Source organism: Callionymus lyra, chromosome 19 (genome assembly GCF_982586985.1).
Source record: "Callionymus lyra chromosome 19, fCalLyr1.hap1.1, whole genome shotgun sequence".
NCBI classification, from domain to species: Eukaryota; Metazoa; Chordata; class Actinopteri; order Syngnathiformes; family Callionymidae; genus Callionymus; species Callionymus lyra.
The window spans coordinates 3456361-3469940 of NC_141836.1; the positions used below are offsets into that span (position 1 = coordinate 3456361).

The following is a 13580-nucleotide window of genomic DNA, read 5'->3' on the forward strand; positions in this document are numbered from 1 at the left end:
TTTCAAGTTAAAAGTCTGAATCAGTGAAAGCTTAAAATAGATGCAGTGGCGTCCAGGAGCAGCTTTGTAGTGCTTATGTAAGAGGGTTCTTCTTGTAGTAGCACAAGGATGCAGACGACGACTCAAAACACTGAGTGATGGAAGAACATCTCCACGGTTTAATCTGTCGTAAGACGAAGAAACGATCAGGTGACCAACACCAGATAATTAGGTCCTCAAGGCGTCGTCAGCCTCCGGAGATCAGGTGTATCGTGAAACATGGTCCAGGTATGAAAGTAGGTCACCTCCCACAGGTGGTTCTCTCCTCAGGAGACCTTCTCCAGAGATGGACCACCATAATTGTCAGATGGAGCTTTTATTCTTTCCACACCAGTGACATTTAACAAACCAGCAGCTCACAAGAACAAGGATTAGTTATTAGTTAACCATGAAAACACATTATAGTCCAAAAATGAATAATTGTAAAAATAAAAGCATAGTAATTAAATCAATAATACACAAAATAAAACAATATTAATGAACTCAAAAATAAATAAATTAAGTAGTGATGAATAAATAAATAAATGTGAAATATATACGTAAGTACAGAAGTGTGTGTGTGTGTGTGTGTGTGTGTGTGTGTGTGTGTGTGTGTGTGTGTGTGTGTGTGTGTGTGTGTGTGTGTGTGTGTGTGCCGTTATTACACTAAACAATACATTTTATTTTTCTATTAAATAGTCAGATTGCGGTGGAACTGAGCGACAGAATCTCTCCTTCTTACTGTTTACTACATGAATGTAGTTTTTGTTTTAAGTCGTATATAGTTTTGATTTTCAGAAGTGTAAACAATATTGTTTACCTGGTGTTGACGTTGAGTAAACAACACGTTTACATTCAGGGATCACAAACAAACAACAACAACAACAACAACAAATATTAAAAACCCTGACGTAAAGTATTCATTGAGTATGTTCTCCTTCACTGATGTCACTTCGTCACGGTGGAAAACAACATGTTCAGCAGTTGTTTCTGACAGAAATCGTATTCCTTCTTAAGCCTTGTTGTTTTAATTAACCACTATCTTTACTGCCGGTGCCGCCGAACGTCCTCCCAGCGTTTCTCCCACAGCAACTCGCTTTAATCAAATCCATTATTGCGAGCGTGTGAAGCTTTTATGGAGCTGGCAAACAGAAGCTCTTGAGCAAAGTCACACCGCCGGGCGCCAACCCGTCAGCGGGGGGTGAATTAATTAGTTGGAACAAACCTCCACTTGGGGCCGTCGTTCCATATCAATTGATCCAGTCCCACATTTATGCTCCTTAAAGTGACAGGTCACTGGAACCTCCACTCGTGTTCTACGCTCATATCGACTCATGTTGATTATACTCAGAGTCATCTGTTCCTTTTTAGAGTTCTAGACAAAAATGTTTGTTCATTTTAATGTAGCGACTGGAGCTCAGTTGTCTTCGTCTTCATCTTCAAGCTTAAAATAGCCATTTATTATATTTATTTTCTGATCAATTCTTCTCTTGTGGAGCTTCAATCCAAGAGAACGTTACAGACGAGCAGTATGGACGTATTTGGATGTTTTTAAGATGAAGACCAAGACAACTGAGCTCCGGTCGTTACATTAAAATGAACAAACACTTTGGTCAGTAACTCAGATTACTCTGAAAATAATCCAACGTTAGTCGACATGAGAGTAGAGCATGAGTGGAGTTTGAATGTATACCTTCAGGTTAGATGTCTTAAATATATATTAAGAGGTAAAAGATAATAAAGATGATTAATTGATATAATTATTCTTTATTTAATCTCACCAAAAATGCAGAGAAAATACCTAAATATTATTTTTTTTAATTCCTTATTGCAGCAGAACAACATTTTATATAAAAATGTTTCTTCACAAAGACATTTATTGTTTTAAACTGATGAGTAATTCCCAAATAAAACATCAGGTGTTGATAAAATTCTGTAAGTTAACATGTCAAAAAAAAGTAATATAAGTTAAGAAAAAACTGATTTTACAAAAAGGCAACTTTCAATGAGAAACAGTAAAGTCATGGATTAAAAAAATAGATGAATACCATGAAAAAGATGAATACGATAATTAGACCGCCTTTACTTTATACCATTGCAGTCGTTTCTATGTCAAATTGAAGTGTGAAATCAAGTCTAAAAGCAGGAAAACAAACTGAATTTGTTCATGTATTTATGCTTGATTCGTTTAAGAAGTTCCTTCTATTACAATATAATGATAGTTTGTTATATTTGAAAGAGCGAATCCTTTAATATTGTCCTTATTATTGACTTTTATTTCCTCTTTGAATCCTTAAGCATCTTCAGAAAAATCCCCAAGTGTTATTTTTTCTTCTATTCAGATTAAAACCAGTTTTATATTAATCCACCTGTCATTTAATATTTGCCTGTAAAACAAACATATTCATTCAAAATGGATCAACTTTTCTTCGAAGGCAAACAGATCAAATGAATGTTTTCTCTCTTCAAGTCGTGTTGTGTAACTGTTTGTACACAAACTCTGCTTCTCTCACATATTAATCAGAGACGTACTGTCAATGTCTCACTTGAAGTCACTTTTTTAAACGATCAAACATGTTTCTGTTCCCGTGGTTAAACCTTGAAACAGATCAAACCAGGAATCCGTCACTAGACCGAGCCATACAAGCACAAGGTTAAGAGAGATGAGGCCGAGGTCAAGAGGTCACCTGCTCCTGGAAAAAAACCCGTTCTCTCAGGCACGAGGAAGTGGGTTAAAGGCCAGCGCTGGGGGAGGCGGAGCCCGGTAATGATTGGCATGTCTTCAATGGCTCCGGGCTCTGACCTCCACGGGCGTGTCGACCGGGTCCCTCACGACAACCATGTTTACTCCACAACATTTCGGTGTTGCTCATTTACACACGATGCTTTCAAACCAACGCCCTCGACGTGACTTTGCTCCGTCAGGGGAATGCGTTTGTTCATTTCCTTTTCCTGCTGCTCAGCGCTGCACTTTCATTGATCCGTCCACTGATGGAAGCTTTGTTGGTCCTGAGAGGATCGTTTCTGCTCTATTGACACAAACACGCAACGATAAAACACATCGACCGTTCAGTTAATAGAACAAGACGCAGTAACTTACGCTGTTATTCCAATATTATTAAGCTCCGATGTAAGAACACACCAGTCGATCTGAATCACACTTTATTTTTATCACAACCATTTTATAAACACGACACTTGATTTTTTTTATGGTGGCAACATGAAATAAAATAAACACATGTAAATAATAAATAAAACAAGTTAATCAAGTTATTTATTTTTATTATTTATTTATTCTCTGTTGTTTTTAACTCCTTTAAAAAGCACTTTGTGACTTTAAATATAACAGATGGATGAACCGATGGATGGATGGATGGATGGATGGATGGATGGATGGATGGATGGATGGATGGATGGATGGATGGATGGATGGATGGATGGATGGATGGATGGATGGATGGATGGATGGATGGATGGATGGATGGATGGATGGATGGATGGATGGATGGATGGATGGATGGATGGATGGATGGATGGATGGATGGATGGATGGATGGATGGATGGATGGATGGATGGATGGATGGATGGATGGATGGATGGATGGATGGATGTTATTTGTAAATAGTTTCCTTAAAACAGGAACAAAGTGCAAATAAAGAAAACAAAGTGCACATATAAAGAACATAGATGAAAGAAAGGGATAACAAAATATATAATAACATCATCATTTCACTTTTATTCATTTATCTCTTATTTTTTTATTATTATTATACCAAGTTTTTCTTTCCATGTTATGTCATCAAGGACACGTGAGATCAGACGCGAGTCAATAAATCACAATTAAATGCGAAGGCGAGATAACAAAGGAGCAGGAAGATGGAATTAAAAATACTTTTTTCCCATGAGAGTGGACTCATTGTTTGGCTTCCAGGCTTTGTTTAGTCTTCGTCCTGATGACCATGTTTTCGTGGCTCGGTTCTATCAAAGTCTACCTTGAAGAAAACATCAACTTCCTGACTGTACTGAGGCGAGTGTGAGAGAAAACACCTGAGGTTGTTTATTCATGTGTGTGTAATGAGTAATGAAACGATCGACTCGTCGCTACAATCAGAACTTTCACACGCATATGAACCCATGATCGTCGGGCGTGTTCACCTGTCAGCACCTGCGTCGCCGTAGAACATGTGTCGCTCTATCATGTGTCGCTCTATCATGTGTTACTCTATCATGTGTCGCTCTATCATGTGTCGCTCTATCATGTGTCGCTCTATCATGTTCTTACTCCAGGATTATGTTCATGTTGGACAAAAGAGTGGAACACGAGCAGAAACTCACCCACAGTTGAATAATCAGCTTAACATTCCATGTCTGGACGCCTGTAATCTCTCGATTCATTTCATCATGGAGGCCAGATGGAGGTCAGAACATGTGACCATATAAAGTACTAGCTGGAGGTAGAAAAATACATCAAAGTCACCCTTGAAAGTTTCTGAAATTATGGAAATAACATATTTATTAAGTATTAAATATGAAATAAATGGAAATCTTTAGTGGGGTTTTTTGTATTCAATAAATCTGAAAATAAAAATATATATGTAAACATAAATATATATACAGTATACTGTATGTTCTTAAAATGTTTTTTTATTTACGAATTACTGTCAACTTTTGGTCACATAGTATTTTTTTTAAAAATACTGCTAACTAACTAACAGGGTTGGAAAACAACTTTTTGATGAAGTGAAGTCGTCCTTTTTTTTAAAAAAATGTATAATAAATACGGAATGCTTTTGATTGACTTTTTTTTGTTACAAAATCTCCTTAATATATACAGTATATATATATATATATATATATATATATTATTTTTTTTCAATTAATATCAATTTACATTTTAAGGATCTTCTTATTTACGAATGTATGTCACTTTTGGTCATTCATCCTAAAACTAGAAGGATTTGCCAAAAACATTGGATTTTTCACAGAGGGGTCTTCTTTGTGCCCCCATTCTTTTGACCAGATCAAGTTACCCTCCCCCCCTAAAACCCACACAGGTCACAAGTCCATATACTCCAAAGGTTTGAGTCTTTAGGATGTGAAGATCATTTATTAGACATAGATGATGATTTATTTATTATTATTATTTTAATTTAATATTATTTCATCACTATAATTTACCCTTTGTCCTTATATCCATATAAATAATTCCTTATTTGCCATGATTTAAAAATAAAGCATATTGAAAAAATAAATAAACAAAACCCCGTCATGCGATGCAAGGACCATGTGTGGGCTCTAGTGTGTGAGTCAACGTTTGAAGAGCCAGGATTGTGTCAGTTGTGTTGTTGCTGCCGTGGACAAAAGAGGATCTTCTCTCTCTCTCTGGGTGTTTTAAACAAACTCCTTGAGCTCCTGGAACCCTGTGGGAGACGAGTGGATCTCTACTTCCCATGAGAGTGGAGGGAGAGACGGCCGGTGAGCAAGGCACTAATGAAGGGAGAGAGTCCACAGAGCTGCTTACGCTGAACCGTTTCATTACCAGTTTCTTTTAGCAGACAAGAAACCCTCGTCTTTGACGTTATAAATGAACATTCTTGGGTTTCAAAAGTACAATATTAAATATAAAACGTGGACTAATGCTTTAAAAACATGTATTTCTGGATCAAGAGTGTTTTAGATCGATCGGTGGCTCAATTTTAGCTTGTTTTTTTCTTACTTTATCACTGTTTTTTCACTGTAACTTGTGTTTTCACTAGTTTTTTCAGTTAATCAATGTTTGTTTTTTTCGCTTTAACTTGTGTTTTCACTTGTTTTTTCACTTAATCACTGTTTATTTCTCGCTGTAACTTGTGTTTTCACTTGTTTCTTCACTTAATCACTGTTTATTTCCCGCTGTAACTTGTGTTTTCACTTGTTTTTTCACTTAATCACTGTTTATTTCTCGCTGTAACTTGTGTTTTCACTTGTTTCTTCACTTAATCACTGTTTATTTCTCGCTGTAACTTGTGTTTTCACTTGTTTCTTCACTTAATCACTGTTTATTTCTCGCTGTAACTTGTGTTTTCACTTGTTTTTTCACTTAATCACTGTTTATTTCTCGCTGTAACTTGTGTTTTCACTTGTTTCTTCACTTAATCACTGTTTATTTCTCGCTGTAACTTGTGTTTTCACTTGTTTCTTCACTTAATCCCTGTTTATTTCTCGCTGTAACTTGTGTTTTCACTTGTTTTTTCACTTAATCACTGTTTATTTCTCGCTGTAACTTGTGTTTTCACTTGTTTCTTCACTTAATCACTGTTTATTTCTCGCTTTAACTTGTGTTTTCACTTGTTTCTTCACTTAATCACTGGTTCTTTTCCGCTGTAACTTGTGTTTTCACTAGTTTTTTCACTGGATAACTATTTTGTTGAAAGAAAAACTGTAGAAATTAGAAGTGAGCAACAAAAAGACGGCGAACAAACGGTTAAAAACCTTGTCCGGCGAGCAGGACGTTCTGAGATCTCTGTTAAAGCTCTTCATTGTATGTCATCCTTACACTGAGCTCTGATTAGCCCCATTAATCCCCCGCGACTCCTCAGCATGTGTGTTCCAAACTCAAGCACAAAGACAGTCATTCATGCTAACACACACACATGCTAACACACACACACACATGCGTGTGCACACACATTTGCAGCAGTGAAGAGGAAGTCTTGGGTCCCTGTGGCTTCCTGTAGAGAAGAAGAGGAAACTTTATGATCTACGAGTGTCAAGAGTCTGATCTAGACGTGGTCCATGTTTTTTAGTTCTGTGGCCCCTGCTGCTGTGTTTCTACCAGACAATAGAAAACACATTTTTTAATTTTAGAATAAAACTTTTCTATGTCAATCAATTGTTCAGGACAAGATCCAAGAGTCGAATGAAAAATAATTCTTAAATTATGTTTTGACAGTATTTATACTTTATAGTTCAGAATGAATCAACTCCTGGTAATATATAGAACCTTGTTCACCCCTAGATAACTAGCAACTTTGTATGTGTGTGTGTTTGTGTGTTTTTGTGCAAATCCCTCTAGTTTAATACACAATAATGTATCACATTTAATACCCATTTTAAACACAAGTCAGAGCTTTACAACAACAAAATGAATGTATATATGAAGAAGGATGGATGGATTTATTAGATTTATTTATGTTTATTCTGTTATAGAAAACACACACAGACCAACCACTACTATAGACAACAGTTTACTACTTAAAGTTCACCTAATGTGAAAACTCTCCTGACTTATTCACATGTTATAAATGTTGAAGTCATCTTCTTCAAAATGCAGTCGGTCATTAATCATGACGTTGCTCCTTTTCAAGTTATTACTTAATAAAGTTCTCGTCTGAAATCTCGCCAAACGAGATTACGGTTTAAATTATACATTCTGACATCACTCTGGTGCAGGTGTCCTCCCCTAGAAGCCCTTAATCAGTAAATAACCTACATGTTTGTAACAATATAAATATTTACGTAAACATGATGAGAGTTACTTCTGCCTTTAGGTGTTTTTGTAATGTGTACATTAAGCAGCAAACTTTATTTTTATTATTCGTTTTTAATGTACAAAAAGGGAGTTTTAGGGGTGAGTTTGAAATTTACGTGAGTCCTTGAATGCAACTCGTGTTTGTGTGACCAATCAGAGCAGAGTGGGCGTGGTTGCGATGGGACGAGATTTCTTCTTAGCCAAAACTGATGAGTATAATAGAGTATAATAGAGGGCCTAGAACAATTTAAGACACACTTAAATTAGCACATTAGGTGCCCTTTAACTTCAAATGTTAATTTTTTTTATTCCAAACAAACTTTTATCTGGAGTACTGAACTAAAATATTGTCACTGTTTCACTTCGGCCTAAAAGAACAACAAACATCTTTTGATATAGATGTTGTTTATTTCAGAAGTGAGTTTTAATGTCAGTAAAAGTTCTCGTCATCTGTTTTATTATATTGGTATTATATGTTTGTGTTGATGGAGGCGATGAGGGATCAATAAAGTTTTATCTACATATCTAAAACATTCTTTTCTTGTGTTGTAACGTCTTACTTGAGATTTCTCTAGAGATCACGAGGCCCTGAGACTATTATGGCAGCGACATATTTAGTCAAGACAAACATGTCCCCGGATGGAGCCTGAGACATTTCCTGTTTGTGTCTGTGTGTAAACAAGTAGCAAACGAGGAAGCCAAATGTGCGCTGTGTGTTGATTCATGTTTTTCCTCTCCTCGCCGTCTCAGGGCTCTGGCGTTCATCGCTCACGGCGCCGCCGAGCACACGGGTCCGTACGACGAGATCGGACAGAAGCTGAAGGACATGTCGGTGTTTGCCTTCGGTCACGATCACGGTCAGCAACACACACGACTCTCCTTACACTCACAACTGATGCTTCTGTTGATGTGTTTCATCAGATGTTAGATCACATCTAGTGTAAGGTTTCTAGAATACGCACTGCACTGTATCGACTGAGAACGAGAGGATACAGTGATGACTGAGGACCAGAGGATACAGTGAGTCCAGCAGCTTCTAAAGCTGATGTTTGGACATATTTTGGTTTGAAAACAAATGAAAGCAGTTACGACTTCGTCAAGTACTGGACAATACTACACATATATCCTTGTTACTACACTATCACAACACCAGAGTCAAGTACTGGACAATACTACACATATATACTTGTTACTACACTATCACAACACCAGAGTCAAGTACTGGACAATACTACACATATATACTTGTTACTACACTATCACAACACCAGAGCCAAGTACTGGACAATACTACACATATATACTTGTTACTACACTATCATAACACCAGAGTCAAGTACTGGACAATACACACATATATACTTGTTACTACACTATCACAACACCAGAGTCAAGTACTGGACAATACTACACATATATACTTGTTACTACACTATCACAACACCAGAGCCAAGTACTGGACAATACTACACGTATATACTTGTTACTACACTATCACAACACCAGAGCCAAGTACTGGACAATACTACACATATATACTTGTTACTTCACTATCACAACACCAGAGTCAAGTACTGGACAATACTACACATATATACTTGTTACTACACTATCACAACACCAGAGTCAAGTACTGGACAATACTACACATATATACTTGTTACTACACTATCACAACACCAGAGTCAAGTATTGGACAATACTACACATATATACTTGTTACTACACTATCACAACACCAGAGTCAAGTACTGGACAATACTACACATATATACTTGTTACTACACTATCACAACACCAGAGTCAAGTACTGGACAATACTACACATATATACTTGTTACTACACTATCACAACACCAGAGTCAAGTACTGGACAATACTACACATATATACTTGTTACTACACTATCACAACACCAGAGTCAAGTACTGGACAATACTACACATATATACTTGTTACTACATCATTAATATATATCGTATCCTTGTATCGTGATACGTATTGTATCACCGTATACTTGCCTACACCTCCCTGAATACATACACTACAGTAAGTGTACGTGTGAGGTTGTTAGTTCTACTAACAGGATTAAAGAAGAGATTTGTTGGTTTAAGTAACATTTTCACCTCAGGACACAGTTAGCTATGATGCTAAGTGACACTAGCTCTAGTACAAACAAACAGGTAGAGACGATCACTTTTCTTCATCCACAAAGACTCAAATACAAATACCTCCATGGTCTGTGATGTCCATTTATACTCTTGTATAAAGTCTCGACATTAATAGTTGTTCTAAAATAAATTGAATGAATCTATATTTTTAAGATTGTTCGTAGAAGAAGATCCATTGTCTCTCTTGTCAGTTTTTTTCAATCAATCAACTTGAAAACATGACGTAACAGTTTTCCTGTAAACGTATTCAATTATATTATCATATTGTGACAGAATAACAAGTGGGCTAGTATTTGTGTTCCTCATCATGAGCCTCACTCTGCTGCCTGTACTTCTCATTATCCCTGAGGGAGAAACAAAACATCACAAGAACACGAGTCGTTCTCAGTTTGTTCTTCTACCATCGTCTGCTACACAATACAAGATGTGACTCGACGTACTGCTTGTTGCAAGTTACAACTAGATACACCTGTGTTAACAAGATATGTACAGTGTGTGTTGATACCATATGTATATGATACAGTGTGCTATATTGTAGTACTTTAGGATATATGTGTAGTATTGTCCAGTACTTGACTCTGGTGTTGTGATGGTGTAGTAACAAGTATATATGTGTAGTATTGTCCAGTACTTGACTCTGGTGTTGTGATAGTGTAGTAACAAGTATACATGTGTAGTGTTGTCCAGTACTTGACTCTGGTGTTGTGATACTGTAGTAACAAGTATATATGTGTAGTATTGTCGAGTATTTGACTCTGGTGTTGTGATAGTGTAGTAACAAGTATAAATGTGTAGTATTGTCCAGTACTTGACTCTGGTGTTGTGATAGTGTAGTTACAAGTATATATGTGTAGTATTGTCCAGTACTTGACTCTGGTGTTGTGATACTGTAGTAACAAGTATATATGTGTAGTATTGTCGAGTATTTGACTCTGGTGTTGTGATAGTGTAGTAACAAGTATAAATGTGTAGTATTGTCCAGTACTTGACTCTGGTGTTGTGATAGTGTAGTTACAAGTATACATGTGTAGTATTGTCCAGTACTTGACTCTGGTTTTGTGATAGTGTAGTAACAAGTATATATGTGTAGTATTGTCAAGTACTTGACTCTGGTGTTGTGATAGTGTAGTAACAAGTATAAATGTGTAGTGTTGTCCAGTACTTGACTCTGGTGTTGTGATAGTGTAGTAACAAGTATATACGTGTAGTATTGTCCAGTACTTGATTCTGGTGTTGTGATAGTGTAGTTACAAGTATACATGTGTAGTATTGTCCAGTACTTGACTCTGGTGTTGTGATACTGTAGTAACAAGTATATATGCTTAGTATTGTCCAGTACTTGACTCTGGTGTTGTGATACTGTAGTAACAAGTATATATGTGTAGTATTGTCCAGTACTTGACTCTGGTGTTGTAGTATTTACAGACCACATGACTCTTGACGAAGTCGTAACTGCTTTCCTTTATTTTTCAAACCAAAATATGTCCAAACATCAGCTTTAAAAGCTGCTGGACTCACTGTATCCTCTCGTCCTCAGTCATCACCAGGATCTCATTGGATTTCATGTGTCCTTCAGCTCGGGAGGAAGTAATTACTTCTGCCTTTTTATTTTATACACACTTTATTGAAGTATTAAACCAAGAGCAATGGTAAACAAAAAAAATGAGATATGATTTGAATCAAAAGAAAGTATCTTAAAAAGAAAATATTGATTCTATTGATCGCTGACTCGAAATGTCACGTCCAGGAATAAAATGCTCTCAACACGCCTGCAAACATCTAAACTTCCTCTTTCTAACGCATCAACGCTCAATAGTTCCGTCTTCGAATCCTGTCTGATGAATAAAATATGACACTTTTCACGTCGTAAATCAGTTTGCTCTGCTGCTGAGTCGTTCACATGATTGAATAGTGAGTTGAAATGAGCTTGAACTCACTTAATGATCTGAATATATTGTTTATATTCATTTAAATGTAAAAGATCAGATTTAATTTGGAGAATATTAACTTAAAAAGTACTTAATTGTTGACATTTTAACATGCTGAGCTGAGAGAGACGCACATGCTGCTGGAGGTAAATGTATCTGCAGCGACAGGTGATGAACTATTGATCCGGTTGATGGACGAGCTTCAGTTACAGACGACAAGCCTGGAGCAGCTTTTCTCGCTCAATTATCAGCGTTAATATGAAGGTCGAGCTGTCGTGCAGGCCTGGGACACACACACACACACACACACACACACACACACACACACACACACACATACACACACACACACACACACACACACACACACACACACACACACACACACACACACACACACACACATACACACACACACACACACACACACACACACACACACACACACACACACACACACACACACACACACACACACACACACATACACACACACACACACACACACACACACACACACACACACACACACACTCACGCGCACACACGCACACACATACACACACGCACACCGAGGTGTGAGATGACACATGTTTATGAGCTCAACTCCTGTTATTGGATCAATTTGAGTCAATGTCAGTTACCATGGCAACTCGAATCACATCTCATCCACTGCTGTAGTGAAGCAGAGACGAACGTATGCACGGACACACACTGTACATGTACACACACTTGTATGCACGGACACACACTGTACATGTACACACACTTGTATGCACTGACACACACTGTACATGTACACACACTTGTATGCACGGACACACACTGTACATGTACACACACTTGTATGCACGGACACACACTGTACATGTACACACACTTGTATGCACGGACACACACTGTATGTAGACACACTTGTACATGTACACACTTTTATGCACGGACACACACTGTACATGTACACACACTTGTATGCACGGACACACACTGTATGTAGACACACTTGTACATGTACACACTTTTATGCACGGACACACACTGTACATGTACACACTTGTATGCACGGACACACACTGTACATGTACACACACTTGTATGCACGGACACACACTGTATGTAGACACACACTGTACATGTACACACTTTTATGCACGGACACACACTGTACATGTACACACTCGTATGCACGGACACACACTGTACATGTACACACACTTGTATGCACGGACACACACTGTATGTAGACACACTTGTACATGTACACACTTTTATGCACGGACACACACTGTACATGTACACACTCGTATGCACGGACACACACTGTACATGTACCTCACACTTGTATGCATGGACACACACTGTACATGTACACACTTGTATGCACGGACACACACTGTACATGTACACACTTGTATATGCACGGACACACACTGTACATGTACACACTTGTATGCACGGACACACACTGTACATGTACACACTTGTATGCACAGACACATCTTTAGAGTTTGTTAAAGCAACTGTTTTGATTGTTTTGTGTAGATATTGTCATCACTATTGTGTTGTTAACGATGCTTCTCTCTCCACAGTGGGTCACGGTCAGAGCGAAGGAGCGCGACTGGAGATCAAAGATTTCCACATTTACGTCCGAGACCTCCTGCAACACGTGGACATGGTCAAGTCTCGTCATCCTGGACTTCCTGTCTTCATCGTGGCTCACTCCATGGTACGAGCTTCTGCTGTCGCACAATGTTCACACAATCCTTTGTTACATGTTTCTTTATCCACTGAAGTACATTTGTATCTATTTTACTTGTGTTTGGTTCAAGGATGTGCACACACACATACAAACGCACACACAAAACCACATACACAAGTTCACTTAGACACGTAGACACACACAAACCATACTCACACACTCAAATACCCACACAAGCACACACACACATAAA

General features: G+C 37.7%; 1 protein-coding gene across 1 annotated transcript in view; it reads left to right on the top strand.

The window, feature by feature from the left end:
• Nucleotides 1-13580, top strand: part of mgll (monoglyceride lipase) — a 33483-nt gene that overhangs the window by 3621 nt on the left and 16282 nt on the right. The window contains exons 2-3 of the mRNA XM_087781343.1: nucleotides 8280-8386; nucleotides 13218-13354. Coding sequence (XP_087637469.1) covers nucleotides 8280-8386; nucleotides 13218-13354 — 244 coding nt within the window. The remainder of the gene's footprint in view (nucleotides 1-8279; nucleotides 8387-13217; nucleotides 13355-13580) is intronic.